Source organism: Calonectris borealis, chromosome 3 (genome assembly GCF_964195595.1).
Source record: "Calonectris borealis chromosome 3, bCalBor7.hap1.2, whole genome shotgun sequence".
Taxonomy (NCBI): domain Eukaryota; kingdom Metazoa; phylum Chordata; class Aves; order Procellariiformes; family Procellariidae; genus Calonectris; species Calonectris borealis.
The window spans coordinates 70,910,591-70,926,550 of NC_134314.1; the positions used below are offsets into that span (position 1 = coordinate 70,910,591).

The 15,960-nt window shown below is 43.4% G+C and overlaps 1 protein-coding gene across 1 annotated transcript in view; it reads left to right on the forward strand.

The window, feature by feature from the left end:
- The first annotated feature begins 1,217 nt into the window (after positions 1 to 1,217).
- The window catches only part of CNKSR3 (CNKSR family member 3), a 59,457-nt gene continuing 44,714 nt past the window's right edge, over positions 1,218 to 15,960 (forward strand). The window contains exon 1 of the mRNA XM_075146119.1: positions 1,218 to 1,390. Coding sequence (XP_075002220.1) covers positions 1,339 to 1,390 — 52 coding nt within the window. The 5' untranslated portion in view covers positions 1,218 to 1,338. The remainder of the gene's footprint in view (positions 1,391 to 15,960) is intronic.

Genomic DNA, 15,960 nt, shown 5'->3' on the forward strand with positions numbered 1-15,960 from the left:
TGATGCATGCAATAAAAATACCCGGTTTCTCCACGTCTCCTTGCTGCTTTGCTAATGGAAACGTGGTTGTAGGTTGAGTTACATGTTCGGTAGCAGGGAATGGTGAAGGTCAGCATGCTGGGCACACAGTTTTGGAGATCAGTGTTTAAACCTCAGAGCAGAGGCTGAGACTCACTAGGGGCTTACATGGGCTTCAGGAGGTGGCCAGGACACAGCGACACATTTGCCCCGAGGAAAGCGAGCCTGAGGCACACCGGATGGCTTAATGTAGCTTCCAAGCAAGAGCAGCAAAACAGAAGCAATCTATTATGGTGAAATGGCCTCCACGCCCAAGGACTCTTTTAAGTGCAGGATTCAGAAATAAAAAACCTAAATGCCAATATTGGGAAAAGCACGGTTGAAGGCAGTCTGCAGTTGCTGCTAAAATTGCCACGGGGCCATGACTCACACAGAGCTGCCACTGAAGCGGGGTGAAGAGCCCGGCCGCCACTCCACCCCGTGGGCAGGCTGCCACTGACGGAGCAGGATGCCGGGCGGCTCTCGAATCGTCACCTTTCTGCCTGCCAGGCCACCTCCGCGCAAACAGCGGTGAGGGGAAACGTCCCATATGTCCGCCGCTCCTTCCCTTTCCTCGCCAGACACAGCCGCCTTGGCGGTGGGCCTCCCCGCCTTGTGCACATGGAAATCTTGAGCCTCCAAAATATGGAAAAAAATCACATTAATCACCGAGTACAAATTAAGCAGTGTTAATAGGGGTGATACGATGAGTAGCAATTCCTGTTTCTGGTAATAATTGCTGTTCACCTGCTCTCTGCCTGGATTCTCTACATCTTCCAGGCAGGTCTTCACACCTCGGAGAGCTAAAACTGCACTTACTTTAAAGAACAGGGAGGTTTGTGTCACCACACGCTCCCAAGAGCGGCGGCTTTCAGACAAGACGCGCTCGAGGGGTTTCGCAGCGCGGGTCTCAGCTACCGCGCTGCTTCAGAGCGTCCTTTCCCCCCAGAGCTATACCCAAGGGAGTCAAAGCTTCTCTTCGGACCTTTTCCAAGCACGGCGCCGGGCCCGGGCCCAGCCGTTAACGGCCGGTCGCTGCGGGGCGGAACCGGCCGTTAACGGCTGGGCCCGGGCCCGGCCCGCCGGGGTACAGCACCTGGGGGCGGAGCGGCAGCGGGGCGGGCCCGGCCGCGGCCGGCGGGAGGAGCCAGGCCGAGGAGGGGACGGCCCGGCTCGGCGCTGCCGGGATGGGAGCCTGAGGAGGGGACGAGTTGGCGTCCGGAGGAGAGCGTCTGCGGTCTACCCGCGGCGGGCTGGTGCTTGGCGGGGGTTGAGCCCGCCATGGAGCCGGTGACCAGGTGGAGCCCGAAGCAAGTGGTGGACTGGACTAAGGGTAAGAGGGCGCCGGCCCGGCCCGCTTCGGGCCGCGGGAGCTTTTCAGTGTTGGGCTGGGAGTCGCGCTCCCGGCGGGGCGGCCGCATGGCCGGTGGGGCGAGCGGGGCCGCCGCCGGGCGCCTTTGCCAGCGCGGCGGTGCCAGCCCCGGCCCCGGCTCCCCGGCCGCCCCGCCGGCTGAGCCCCCCGCGGTGTGGTGCTTGGGAGTTGGCGGCTTACCGCTCCCTCCTGGCTTGTCTCCTTACCTGTTAGTGCACTTGTAGGTTTTAGGGTTTTTTTTGGACGTGGGGAAGGGGTGAGGTGAGCTTTGCACCGGGCTGGCTCGGGGTACATGTATTTGCAATGGGGTCTCCTCTGTGGTCGTGCTGGCCGGTCTGCTTGCATAGAGTAACTGTTCTCCTTCAGGCAGATGTAGTAAGTTAATTTCCAGCTTTTCAGGCAAAAGCCGCTCACTGGTGGAAAAAACTGCAGTGTTGTAAGTTAAGCAAAAACTTTGTAAACTAGCTCAAGTAAGCAAGAACTCTTAATCCTGCTTGACGGTGATTAAAACGCTGGACTCCCGGTCGGAGAGTTGAATAGCGGCCCCTTCGTCTGTCGTCCGTCCATCCCTCCCACCCCTCACCTCTGGCGCGTATGCTTGTTTCTCTCCCTCTCCCGCCTACCTAAACTCCCTGCTCTGCTTCGAGGTGGGCTCACGGTGCTGAGATAGCTGCGGAGAGCCCCGGCGGGACTGATGTGTGCAGGAGGCGTTTGGGAAGCCGGCTGCCAGCTCCGGGAAGCTCTCTGGTGGGAGAGAGAAGGTGGGGACGAAGCGGGCGCTGGGTCGTGGGCTGTACCCACGAAGTGCCCCGATCCTGCCGTGAGGGACCTCCGCAGTGTTGGGTGTCTTCGGGTTTTTCTTCGAAGGCAGGTTGAACTTCAGTTTTGTCAAATCAGGTTGGACTCTGAGAGTGCTTTCTGAATGCCGATTTGGGATATTGCTGTCGCAGTTCCTGCTCTACTCGGAATAAATCAAAAGGGAAATAGCTATGTGTTAGGGGAGGGGTTTATGACTTATGAAATGTACTTCTGTTTTCTTGTAGGACTACATTTTAGTGTGATCGTTTTTTATTACATAAAGTGTTTTCGCAGGCTTTGCTGGAGTTGAAGTTGATGTGAAATTAGGAATGCTTTCAGAGGTGAAAGTTTCCCTGGATTAGAAGCGGCATTTGCGTATAGCAGCCATTACTCCTCTGTCTCAGGACCATAATGCTGATTAGACTGCGTGCCTGTGGTCAGCCCTTGGCAGTAGTTCGGCTCAAGACTGAGGCAAATTTGGAAAGCAGGCTCATGTTTTCATACAGTGCGAGATGGATACTCCCAGCCCTCCTGAGCGTGAACATGTGCATGAAGGGGCCAGTGCCAGTGAGGGACCGTCCAAGCAGCCTTTGTGAGAAGAGGATTCTGTACAACCGTACTGTGAAGTTATGTGTTAACATGTAAAAGAAAGATCTCTTTTTTCTGATTGGTATTGGTTTAAACAGGAGTGCATTGTTCCAATGAAATAAGCCTTTTGCTTTGGCATGTGGAGTATTTATATAATGCTTTTCCTTCATTGTGTTTTTTCTCTTGGGCGCTGAAAGTTTGTTACCTTGCCAGATTAAAGAGTAAACCTGCTAATCATTTTAAAAGGCTTTATTATACTTAAGCATGCTTGGCTTGCTTTCTTGCATAATTTATTTTACGCGCAGGTTCCTTGAACAGGTAACTCTTTAGCTGGACCCTCAATTAGTGTTATGCAGAATAATTTGAGGGCTGGCTGTAGTTGGGAGGTGGATCTTCTGACTAATGCAAACACGTGTCCTTTGAAATGCAAAGGAATAAATTAAAGACTGCTGGTGACTTTTGTGTCTGCTGTTGTTTTTCAGTTTCTAGGTAAGCTTTCGACCTCTTTGGTGCACAGCGTCATTTTATGTCACTCCCTGCATGACAAGACTGTAATAAAGGAATGAGATGTGGAAAATTTTTCTTTATGGTTATGCTTTCATCTTTGCATATTAAAATTGACACTTTAATAGCTAGCTAACAGCCTTATTAGCACAATGTTTCATAGTTTATTTTTAATCTGAAATGGTTATTTACTGTGTAGTTCATAACCACTGGATTTCATGTTTGACCGAAGACCAATATTCTGTATGTTACCTTGTGAATATTATATTTAATTCTCAAGGTTAGTTTTATAAAACAAGTGATTGGAGGGAAGCTTATGCCATTTGTTTTCTTACACGTGCCATCTAGAAAGGGTGATACCATGACCTTCACTGAACTGGTCAAGCTCTGGGAGAAAGTATTTGGCTGATGATATCCGCTGCCTGTAGTTAGTGCTGTGGTGCCATGGAGATGTATTCTAGAAGAATGACATAAATAACTGTGGTGGGAGATGCCAGGTCTCAGTGGGGAGATCGGTTTTGCAGATAATGATGCAGGCTTATCATACAACGATAAAAACATCTTGGAAAAATGTAGAGAGTAGTGGAAATAAGTGGTCTGATTTAGTCCATTTTAATGTTCAATGTAAAACTGAGAGTATTTCTCCAGGAACCTTTTTTTTTTTTTTCCCCCCTTCCAAATCTTTTTACAATCAAACACCTATAAAGTGATTTTTTTTTTTTTTTTTAAAAATAACTTTTCCAAACCAAAAGAAGCATGGAAACTTTCCCCTGTTCCATGAAACAAACCCCAAAAAGCAAAGTCCAAAAGTAAGCTGTATGACCACTGCTGGACAGTTAGCTTATTTGCTTTTCGTGAACTTGCTTTTTTTTTTCCTTTTTTTTTTTTAAAGTGGCTTTTGAACTAACTTTTTTTAACAAGGTAACTCTTATCCTGAAGAGTTTTGTTCTGTGATTTTGAGCTGTTCACTCCTAGGTAAATACTGTAAATAGGTTCTATTTTAAATTCCAGATAAATGCTATCAAGAATAAGTAAGCTGAACATGAATATTTTTAGATTTTTGTAGTTGGGTTTTAAATAAAAAGTGCTCTGTTCATTGTTACCAACAACAGCTGATACAAAACACAGTTGCTTGTCTTCTCTTGCTAATTCAGACTAGAATGCTGCTATTTTTTGCAAACAAGGGTGTTTTTTCTGGCAGAGTGCGCTGTACTGACAGTAGCAGACTATGTAGCTAATAAGAGTTCGTCCAGTTAAACCAAAACTGCTGAGGAATAGTTGTGCTTTTACTCAGTAGCAATCTTCTGTGTAGGTGAAGCATTTCTCAAACTTTGACCAAGGATGTGATAACTTTTTAGCTGCAACATCAGTGTTTGAACACTATCTGATATTTTTATAAGCACCTTCTCGATTTCTGTCTGGAAGCAGTGATGGTGTAGTTATAGGTTTCTCTTACAGTGTGACACAAATTCAAATAGTATTTAGGGTCCATATTCAGCAATGAAAAAGTAGTTCTTTGGCTAGGATGCGGTGCTAATTTGACTTGTGGCTGGGCTGACATGGAGTTTATGGTCTTTGAATGATATAGCCTGCACTGTCTTCCTGACTATACTGAGAAGTTTTTTTTTGTTTGTTTGTTTATTTTTTCTTTGAGCTGATCCTTGTTGGGGTATAAACTAACATGTGGATGGTGTTGTGGTTGACCTGTGGTCTTGCTTCTGTGCAGGCTAAGATGCTTACGAGCTCAAAGTCCTCACCTGTATCTCACAGCACTCCCTCGTGTGCTTGCGAGACTGAATTCCCCCGGAGCTCCTCAGGAAGGATTCCTGAGGTTATTCAGGTTATTGTGGGACAGGTGTATGGCCATGGAAGTTGTAGCACATCTGCAGTACACTGCTGGTATTTGTTTGATTGTGGGCTTGCAGTTTTCTGGGCTATCCTGGGTCCAGAGATGGGCAAGAACCTGCTTAGTTCCTTTGGGCTATGCACATGGAGAAATCTCCAGCACAAAAGTGGCATAATTTTACTGGCATAGCAACAGTTTGAAGGAAGGAGGGTGATCTGATCATGTGGAGAAACTTTCTCTAGTCTCAGAAGCCTCCGGCTACTGAAAACCCCACAGCTAAGGTCATTCCTCAAAAGACAGGAGAGGAAGGAAAGCTGCGTGTGGGATGGAGCCTCCTGTGTGAGAATTGTCACCGTCTTATTAGAGAACATGTGCCTCCTCTTTGTTTGCTATAGCCTGATCTCTCTCTTCCCCCTGCCCCCAGGCCTCACATACTTATGTGAGTTGTGACTTGAAGCCAAATTTTACACGGTAAAGACAGTTTGACGCGTTTGTGGTTAGAAGCCTCTGTTGTTGTGAGGCTCCATTACAATTTGGCTTTTGTCGCTGTAGCTGTAGACTCAGCTAGCTGGGGATCACGCGTCTGCTTTGGTCTCTTCATTGCACTCCAGGTTCGGTTATTCACTTCCTCAGTAGTTCCTGGATATCACTTATTCCTGTTATATAGTGAAATACACTGACTGCCATTCCTGGTAAAGCTTTCAGGCAGCTATATTTATTTATAGGTATGCCTGGGAGAAGAGGGAGAAATATGCAAATTTATTAATAGTTAGCAATTAATCGTGAGGGCCTGGTGTTCTTTTTTTAGGGCTATCTTGCTTACCCAGAGAGATTTCAACAAGGTCAGTCATGTTAACTGTGTGTGCTGGGAGCGGCAAACCATAGCTGGATTTTAGAAACAATTAAGGCTAGCGCATAGTACTGGAGTTATTTTTTAGCCTTTCTTTCCTTTTTAGGTACTCTCAAGTGAACGCTGTTGTGTTCAAATTATTTGGGAAAATCTAAGAAACCCCTGGTTATTTTTTAAGACAGAGTATTTTGCTTTCAGTGAGGAAGAGTAGAGAGCTGCCCATAACTGGGGCTGCAGAAGAATCTCTTTCCTCTGCTTACTTGGTTACTTAAAAAATACTTGTATAGGGTATTTGTTAAATAGATCAGAAAATGACATTGAATAACCACTCTTTGCAGATCTCAGCTGAAATTCTGAATATAGCTAGCCCATAATGTTTTACTAGCAAAAGGTGAATATGCTAAATACATTTATTTATAGTTATTTGTGGGTTGAAACAAAGTAAAAAGTTGCACAACAAGTTTGTACGACTGCAGTCTTAAAATTATTCATTCATTGTTGCTAAGATCAATGAACGTGTATGAAAAAAATAAACCAAAGCTGGCCTCTGTGTTCATGTGTTTAGATCACATTTTCATGGTTTTTGCTGTGTTGCGCTTTCTTAAGCTGCTTGTGGGTTCTGGGATTTTTTTTTTTGTTTTTTTCTTCTGATCTTTTCATGTTCACAGTCAGCTCTGTTTATTTGCCATTAAGTTGCTGTTCAAACTATTTTGACCAAACATCAGAAAGTCTAAAAGTTGAATGCTGTCAGCATAATGTCTGGAAAAGCAACATTTTAAATGCTAAAATCACAACGGGCGTTAGTGGAAAGTTGATTGTAACCTTTGTAGAGGAATGTAGTGAAACTCTAACAATGAATTTTAGGTATATTTAGGTAGTACCTAAACATAGGTAGTAGTGTTAAGAACGAAGATGCTTCCTCAGTGTTAACCGACTAGTGATGTAAGGTATTAAGAGAAGTTTCTTCTAACTGCTCAGTAGACGGTGCAGAGATTGGCCAGTGGGTCAGTTGCTTTTTTTCCTTCTTTCTTTAAAGCTTTTCCTGGGATGACAGGAAGTCATTTGTATCTGTGGTTAGAGACTTCTGTCCTCATTTTTGATAAAATGATGTGTGTGTGTCAGATTTTCATAACTCTTGTTATGTGTTCATTCCTTGCGCTTCTGCCTGGGACCCCATGTTTTCAGCATGTAAATCCTCTTGGCCAAGGATCATGCCTCTCTGTTTGTACACTGTCTAGCACACTGCAAGAGCTAAGGGAAGACAAAGTACAGGGCACTGAATAAAATGCATGTTGAAATTTGTCATGATGTTTTATTTTCTTAAGTAAAAGATCCTGACAAAAGGCTGTTATCCAACACATGCTACTAGATGAATTGCAGTTATGAGTGATGCATGCATACAGCCTGTCAGCAAGTATTCAAAAATATGTGGGTTTTTTGGGCGGTGTTTCTTCTTTCCTTTTGATTTCTTAAATCTAAACTTCTGGATTGCCTGGTTTAAGTCATGGTCTAACAGATGAGCTCCTTCCAGGCACGTCAAACAGACGATGACTAGTGACAGTTGGGGATTGCAGAAAAGGTGGCGAGACTGCTCAGTTTTTGGTTTGCTGCATCATCTTAGGACAAGATTTTCACTCACAGGGAAGCTTCACACAGAAGGTATGTTAATGAATAAGTCCAAACAGTGCTTCTGTGAATTAAGTGGAAAAAGTTGATTACCATTGCGTTTTTTCCATAAAAGCGATGATATTGGTCTTAATTTGTACCTTGCATTTTCCTAACAACGTTGCACAGTCAGGTCTCGCCTCCCTAGAGGGATGGTGTTTCTGCAGTGTCTCCTTGCTCTATCTTCCACATACCCCAAATATATAAGTCCTGTTAAAACAGAGCAGGTAGTGAGGTACTGACTTTTTCAAGGCTAACTTGGGGAGAGGAAAGGAAGAGTGGACAGGAGTTAATGGAGCTGGGGCCTCTGTAGCAACCTCTGACGTATTTATGGTAGTTATTCAGGACCCAGCTTCTTGTGGTCACAGGATTGCTCATAGATTTTAGCATGTTTGTCCACAGGGCTGCAGTAAGAGATAGGAAATTCAAATAAAAATGCTGTTTGACTGTGAATCTCCATCTGATGTTAGGCAGGGTATACAGTCCTTTTGTCATTTGGGCTCTCATTACCAGCGTGAGATGACTTCAGAGTCCGAGGCTGTCATTCAGATCCCTGGGCCATGCTTCCTTTGCAGGAGGAAATTGCCTGTGGGTTTCCATATGCCTGCCCCCATCTTTCAGAGTACAAGCAATAACATTTCACAGCTTGGAGGATCTGTGGGAGGTACACTGAATCAGCCTGATCTGTTTCACTGGCTTGAAATATTCATTACCTATTAAAATAGTTATTTATGATATTATGAAATGTAGCTAATTTTCATCAAACGTCACATATGCTGGACAAAACCAAGCATCTGTGTTTGATTTGGTGAGATCAAATCACTGATCTCTGTAACTTTGGTCTACAGACATGCATTCGGTATCTGGCTGAATTAAGTTATAATATTGCATCAGCGCTGAGTTCACGTAGCTTCTTGTATGTGCTTCTCTGATACCCTTTTACAGGAAGACAGTTCTTTGTCACTGTAATGACAAAATCCCTTTAGTTTTTTGGACTGTTTCTTATACTAGTAGTTAGGTGTAGATAAGCAAAGAGTCTGGTGTGCTGTTGCAATCAAAGCTCTGTGGCATAAATGTGATCTTATCTTGCTCCTTGATCAAAGGAAAGAACTCCATTTAAAACTTAATTGGTGCTCATCAAGGGCTAAGACTTCTGCTAAAGCAAGTGTTGGTACACGCTTCTAGGCTAATGATCCTGATGTCTCTGTCTTGTGTGTGCAAAATTAATGTTGCTTAGGTCGCCATCCTTTTATCATTAATATCTTTCCTTATCTCACAGAGTCTTGTATTACTGGAATGCAGTTGGCTGGGTGAATGCTTTATGAAAAGCTCTGCAATATGCCCATTTTGTCATTAAATAAAAGATATCTTGTCTGGTACAAAGGCTTTCCTAGCCAGAACAGAAGGGAAGGACTCAAAGTACTGCCTCTTTTGGGTATGTTACGTCTCTAGTGGGCTGGTGAGGCAGACTGGTTAAGGGCTTCTGTTGGGCTTTCTAGCTTTTGTAGTTTGTAAAAGACCCTTATCTAATAAGAAAGGATTTCTGCCTTCTGTTGTGATATTATTGCTATTGCCTGTTCCAAAGATGCTTTGTGCTGAGCTGCAGGTCTTGGCAGTACTTTTTTCCTCCTCCTTAACTAGCATTGTGGAAGAGCTGTGTCCTTGCTGTGATAGCCAAAAGGCGACCCTTTGGTGACAGGTGGACATGTAAATAGAAGAATGAAAATCTACCACTCTCTTTCATCGGAACAGCAATATCCTAACTTCAGTGCCTCGAAAATTTAATTTTGAGTTGGTTGCTATCCCACTGCTGCAGGAGGCAGAACACTGTACCTGAGCAGGTATCTTAGCACTGCACTGCTGAGAAGACGTGTGCATGGCTATGGGGGTGGGGAGGGAGAAGGGAACAAGAAGGGATGAAGACTTTTTTTTTCCCCTCCTATGTAGGACTTCCCCTGAGGAAGGGGAGGGCTATGAGAACAAGTTCAGACATGCCTGAAGAATGTGGACTGAAAAACATGTGCAGGGACCAGGGGATGGAGCTGTACCCAGAGAGTATTGTAGAGGAAAAGTGGGAACCCAGTGAAGTGCAGATACCTACTCTGACATGAGTGTGTGTGGGGTTTTTTTTTGGTGGTGGTTTTTTTTTTTTTTTTTTTGCTTTTGTTTTTCCTGGAATAGTTCTAGTGGTGATGTGTATTCACTGCTTCACTTGCCCATCCTTCGCAAGGTGCAGGATTCTTGCTGTTTGTATTCTGTTAGCTTCACCGAACAGAATTTTAAAAGGATTATGACAAAACATAAAACTTAGTAATTGTTGGCATTCCTAACGCAAGCTGTAATGGAAACTTTGGAAGAAAGAGGAGACAAAAGATAAATATGCTATAAATTCTGTGTGCTTGTGTTTCTTTTTTCTTTAAAATCTGTAGTATCCCATGTAGTATTTGGACTTAGGCTGTACTCACCAGAGGATGGAATATTATACCTCTTGTGAAATATAATCCCTGTGTAAACATAAAAGCGTCATAGTTATTTCCTTGTATTTAAAAACAATCCTTCATCTTTTCTCTAACTATACATTCTTCACACTACTTCAGACAATAACACTAGATAAATAAATCCATATGTGATTGAAACAAGAACTTGGAAATCAAACCTGCCAAAACATTTTTATTTCTTGCTGGTTTTGGTTGTATCTCACAATAACACGTGTTACACATGCATGAAATAAAAGTTAACATGGTTTGCCCTTAGTTATGATTAGGATTTAATGGTAATCTTGGAGGAACATGCAATATTGGCATCTGACTGAGAATGAGATTCATTGCTTATTTGGGAGGGTAAGTGTGGGTGTGATGCAGCAGTGCTGAAGCTGCAGCATTAAAATGGACTGAGGTGGATGCTGTGCTTCCATAGCAGGTACTTGCTGGCACTGGGGGCTCTCAGTAGTGGGGGATCTATTTTTATGGTTGCTCTTATGATAGTTTCATGCTTCTTAAATGTTTTGCTGCTTACTACTTTCTTAGAGTATGTGTACCAGACTGATGCTGGCTGGTAGGATTCTGGCTAGTTGTGGTACTTTTATTCAGATTTTAAAAGTATCAAGAGAAGATTACTGGAGTAGAGCCTTGAAAAACAAAGTCTCTGGGGGCTAATTAAGTGTTCATTGGTGCCTTATGCAATTCTTGTCTTGATTTAACCTTAATGCATCATTATCACAGTGTCCCTGGTGCTTCGCAGTCTTTATTTTATTCTTTCAGCACCTCTATCAGTAGGAATTTGCTGTTATTTTCATTTTAAAGATAGGGAGTTAACATTGTGAGGAATTTGGGGTGTACCTACCTTACACAGTGCAGGTCTAACTAACCTGAAGTAGGTTATGTATGTAGTAGAAACAGCATTAGCACGATTGTCTTGGCTACTTTCATCCCCTCATGCACTTATATTGCTTATAAACTCCTGAAATGTCTGTTTGGACTATTTCAAGGGTCCATTTATGGCTCTGCATTGTGGAGCATATGGTGAAAGAAAGTGATTTGCCTCTGGTTATACAGTGGGTGGCATTCAAATCAGGATTGAGGCATGATTAATTTAGATGTTTATACTCCTGTTACAGTCACTGGAGCCTAGAGAGTGGCTCAGCAGATCTTGTGCTCAGTGTCTGTTTCAGGGCGAGTTGAATCACGCTCTGGGCTCCATCGAGTACTGAACAGGTCTCTGTTGAGTATCCTGGGAGTTCAAGCATGTCAGTCTCCAACCAGGTCCATCCCATGATGTCTGCAGCAAAGAAACAAAACTTGCAGGCCCTTGTTCAATGTTGTAGTTTCTGGATCCTCCTTTCTCCATCGATAACACCTGAGAGCTGCCGGGGTGCAGGAAGTCATAACAACAAATGAGGGGGCATGCTCATTTAAAAATTATGTGTATGCTTGTTTAAGAAAATAGAGCATGGCTGCATTTAGGGTTGTTGGAATACTACTTGTTAATAGGCATCTTATGTACAAAAGAGTTGTTGAATGTAATCAGTGTGATCTCTGTGTGGGAGAGCTGTAATTATATCTCATGCTATTCAGTGTCTGATGAAAAATTTGGTATATTTTAACACAGTGTTCTTAAAATATTGCAGAAAGTAATAACAGTTGCAGGTGTGATAACAAATTACCTCTCCTGTCCTTTCTACTTTGTCTAGCTCCAGTGCAGTGTCTTTAATCGGTGGACTACCTTGTAAAGCTACGTAGAAAGTTGAGCAGCACCACATGTTATTGCATGAAAAGGCAGCATCTAACAATTGTAACTGAATCAGGGTAGCTGATACTTTTTAGATCTTTGTGGTATAATTACAAACACTTGGAGCAGCCTTCTGGGGCTACTTTGGATTCTTTTTACAGCAGAAACCCTCCTATCTTATGGTGTTACCCAGGATGAGAAACCAGTTGGAAAATTATGTTTTCCATTGATGTTGCTGGAACCAAACCTTTGGTGAAGTAGTTAGTGTTGATTGTTTTGGGAAGCTGTTTAATATTTTGTTTTCTTAGACCACATCACAGTGCCTAGGTTCCAAGCTAGGGAGCATCTTTAGTGTATAAAATTGTCTCTTGAAACAAGGCAATTGACAATTGGACACTGGGATGTGGTCCTAGTACCACTAGCAACACTGTGTGTCAGCTTTTAGTGTAGTAAGGTTAGTACTGGTTTCTTAGGGCAGTATATTTGGAGAGGAATTCCAGCTACCAGTAGAGTCAGTCCTGTGCTAGGCATGCCTGGAGACTGTTGTTGAGCTGTCATTCACAGAAGTACTCATTTCCCAGATTGTCAGCTTGTTTGTGTGCTTACAGGTTTTGCTCAAATTAACATGGCTTGGTTGCTGCAGAATACTGAATAGACTGTGTGGTTTCTAACCCATGTATAATTGAGCACAATGCATGTAGTTTTATTGTTCAGTATCATCCTCAATTTTCCAAGGGTTAAGAGTGTGTTGAAATGATAGTTGGAAACTTATTTAATTATCTCTTGTGGCTTTACTGAAATATATTTTGCTCTTTAATATTCCTCCCTGTCATTGAGTGTTCTCGAAAATCTGTTAACTTTTGAAAACTACTTTTCTATTAAGATTTAAACTATTTTCATTCTGCCAGCAGTATCCCCCTAGCAGCTTTGTGAGCCATATATGCAAGGGCCCTCCCTGGAGATGCTTCTGGCACCTAGGAATTATGCACTCCTTAGAAGCTGCACCAATAAAGTTGTTTTCTGTAACAGATCTTTCCAAAAAAAATCCCAAACCAAACAAAACCCAATTTAGCTGAAATGCTGTGAGAAAGAAGCAAGTAGCTATCAATCAAATTGACTGACTTCCCTACAAATATCTGATGGTGCTTTGCTGTGCCGTAGAAGTATCAGGAAGACTTGTTTGGAGCTTCAGCAGACGGTCAGAAATACCTTGTCACCACCCTACTAAGAGGGTGGAATATCTGCTCATGCTCTTGCCTCTTCATAATCACAAAAAATACTTTATGAGTATGTCACATGGAGTGGCTGAGATAGATATAGGGCTCTTTCCTGCCCTCCTCTGCTCCGCTTTATATCTGGGAAGGAGGTAGGGCTCCTGCTCAGGTTGGTGGAATTTTGGACTTGTGTATGATTCAGACAGAGCCCTCAGTCAGCTTTGCCACTGTGATCTTAGATGCCTTTGGCTTTCTTACAGTTGGGGTGTTGCACTTGAACTCTGATGAGGTCTCTGCTATTTTAGGAAGTAGCATCATCACTGCACACCTAACTAGGGCTGTAATGAAATAGCATGGAATAATGAAAATGTTGTCAGGCAGCTAATTGTTTGAAGCAATTGCTTTAGATGTTTAAAGCAATTATAAAAATACAGGGAAGCTGAGAGATTTGGTGATTGACTAATCAGTTGATAAACCTTGCTTTTTGACATAGTCTGTTCAAAGGAAACTGAGATGCTTCAGTGATATGCTTTAAAATACCTGTTGTATTGGGTGCCTCAAGGCAGGTCTCTCCTGTCACTGGGACAACATTATCAGCCTGTTTTGCTGCTGCAAAGTTTTGTGTTGTTTTTTAGGTGTGCTAACTGTATCAATCTTTTCTTCCCCCCTCTCTGCTGCCCCCTTTATTCTTTCAAATGTATGCTGGCTGCTTTTGCTCTCAGAGATCTTTGTGGCCAGGCCTTCTCCTAGCCTTGCTCTGCACATCTTCCCTCACCCGTTGTTGGGAACCCAATGGCTACTTTACCTGAACACCTTTAAGCTTTCTGATCCTTTTCACACTGCTATGAAGCTCTCCTCAAAGCTGTCAGCTGTGATGGCATCAACCTTCCCAGCCCTTTGGAGGTGAAGGGCGATGGCTAGCGCAGTGAAATGGTCACCTGTCCAACGGGATGGATTGTCATTCCTTGTCTTATGTTCCTCTCTCTGTTTCAAGCTCCCTATGGACAGAGGTTGGGATTTTTGTTCTTTGGTCTTGAGGCTCTTTGTGTGACCTGGCTCATGGAAGGGACTCTGATGTGCTGCATAAAATAATGCAAATAATAACTTTTAAGAAGCTAGAATTCCTGATGTAAATGTTGTGGGGATTTTTAACATGAAGTAATGTATGCATCCAAGTAATGACAGCGTCTTCTAGGAGAATCCAGTAGTGACTCCTGGGGATCTGTTCATGATGGAAAGAAGTATGCACCATCAGCATTTTTCTGTTAATGTCATTCAGCTTGCTATGACATATTAATGTGATTAGCAGGTGCTGATGGCTGGTGATTCTCGTGTGCCTGTACTTATGCCTCCCTGGTGACTGTGAGATTGTAAGGTGCTAGTCATAAATGTTTCGTAACAGTGTAGGAGGTTGTCATCTAAAAGGCTGGCTATCTGGCAACTACATCGGCTGTTGCCTTACAGCAAACTGCTCCCTGACTAGCTCATGGGTGTTACAGTAATCACAGTGTTCGCGAGGGTGCATACACAAAGGAGAGGCAGATGTGAGTAATGGACCTTGCTGCAATCAGCCAAAACAGTTCCACATGGTGGTGTGAGAAGGCAGCCAAACCAAATTAAAGGGATCACCCCATTTCTTCTTGGGAACCAAAAGGCAGGCAGTTTTGCAATGTTCCCTCTTGTTTCCACTGTGGGAACAGGCATCAGAGTGTTAATTACCAGAGTTCAAGAAAAGGAGCTCTTGTGACTAATGAACTACTCCTTCAACCACAAAACCCTTGAAACTTTTAAAAGGCAAGCTCTTAATTGCATGTTTGAGATGAAGGCCCTAGGGTCGGGGGTTGTTGCGCCGTATTAACCACATAAAGTTATCAGGCACACAGGCTTCATGTGCTAGGGACACAAACAAGTAATGTAGAGTGTACTGTTACTGCTTTTAGAAAATAAAATTACTTTGTGCTTGACCTGTTGAAGGAGAGTATTTATTTTTAAGGCCAGCAAAGGCCTTTTTTTTTTTTCTTTTTACTTGATAAGTAGTATAAAAATTACTTTTACTGTAAAGAAGTTGACCTGTTTTCCTCACAGAAGGGGCCTAACCTATTAAAGTTGACAAGCCGTGGAGGCAGCACCTTAGGAAGTGTGCTTCAAAGGGCACAGTGCTTTTGTGTTGCCTGTAGTCAGTGTGTAATTTCTGTGATTAATATTAATATTGCATGTGATTGGATTTTGTGCTCGTACTTACTTCCATTTTATTCCTTTGGAAGAGTATTTATCCATGCTGTTATGAAGGAGTTGTTAGCAATAGTAAACCAGATGGGCAGAGGTTGGTGATGGGATGTATGGGCTGATGGAAGTCCAGCTCTGGATAAAGTGGGCTGAAGTTTTGATTTTTGTCTCTGAGTGGAATGGGTTGGTTGTTTTTTAAGTTGAGTTGTTGCTTTGCCAGGGAGTTTTGCTATGCAGTCGTCTCTAAAGGTTTCCTTTGCTGGAGGTTTTGGCAGGGAGATGGAGAGTGCGGCTGGGTGGGGGTCTGGCCTGTCACCTCTGTCCTGAAGGTCCCCAGGCCCGGACGGTTCCCCCTCTAGGAAGAGGGTGTGAGCTGCTGCTGTCAGCTCTGGTCTGCAAGTAAATGCATGTTTTTGGTTTCTATAGCTCTCATTCCAGCATCTTTCAGCAGGACTAGTGTGTGTGCATGAGAGGGGGCAACAGTAGTTGAAGTTTAGGGTCTGCAGAGCAAGAAGTTGATGACAGTTTTATATCTACTAGAATTGAAAATATTGGGGGTGAAAGGAATGTCTGTCTTATTTCACGTGAGCAGGATGGGATGTCTAGAGAGAGT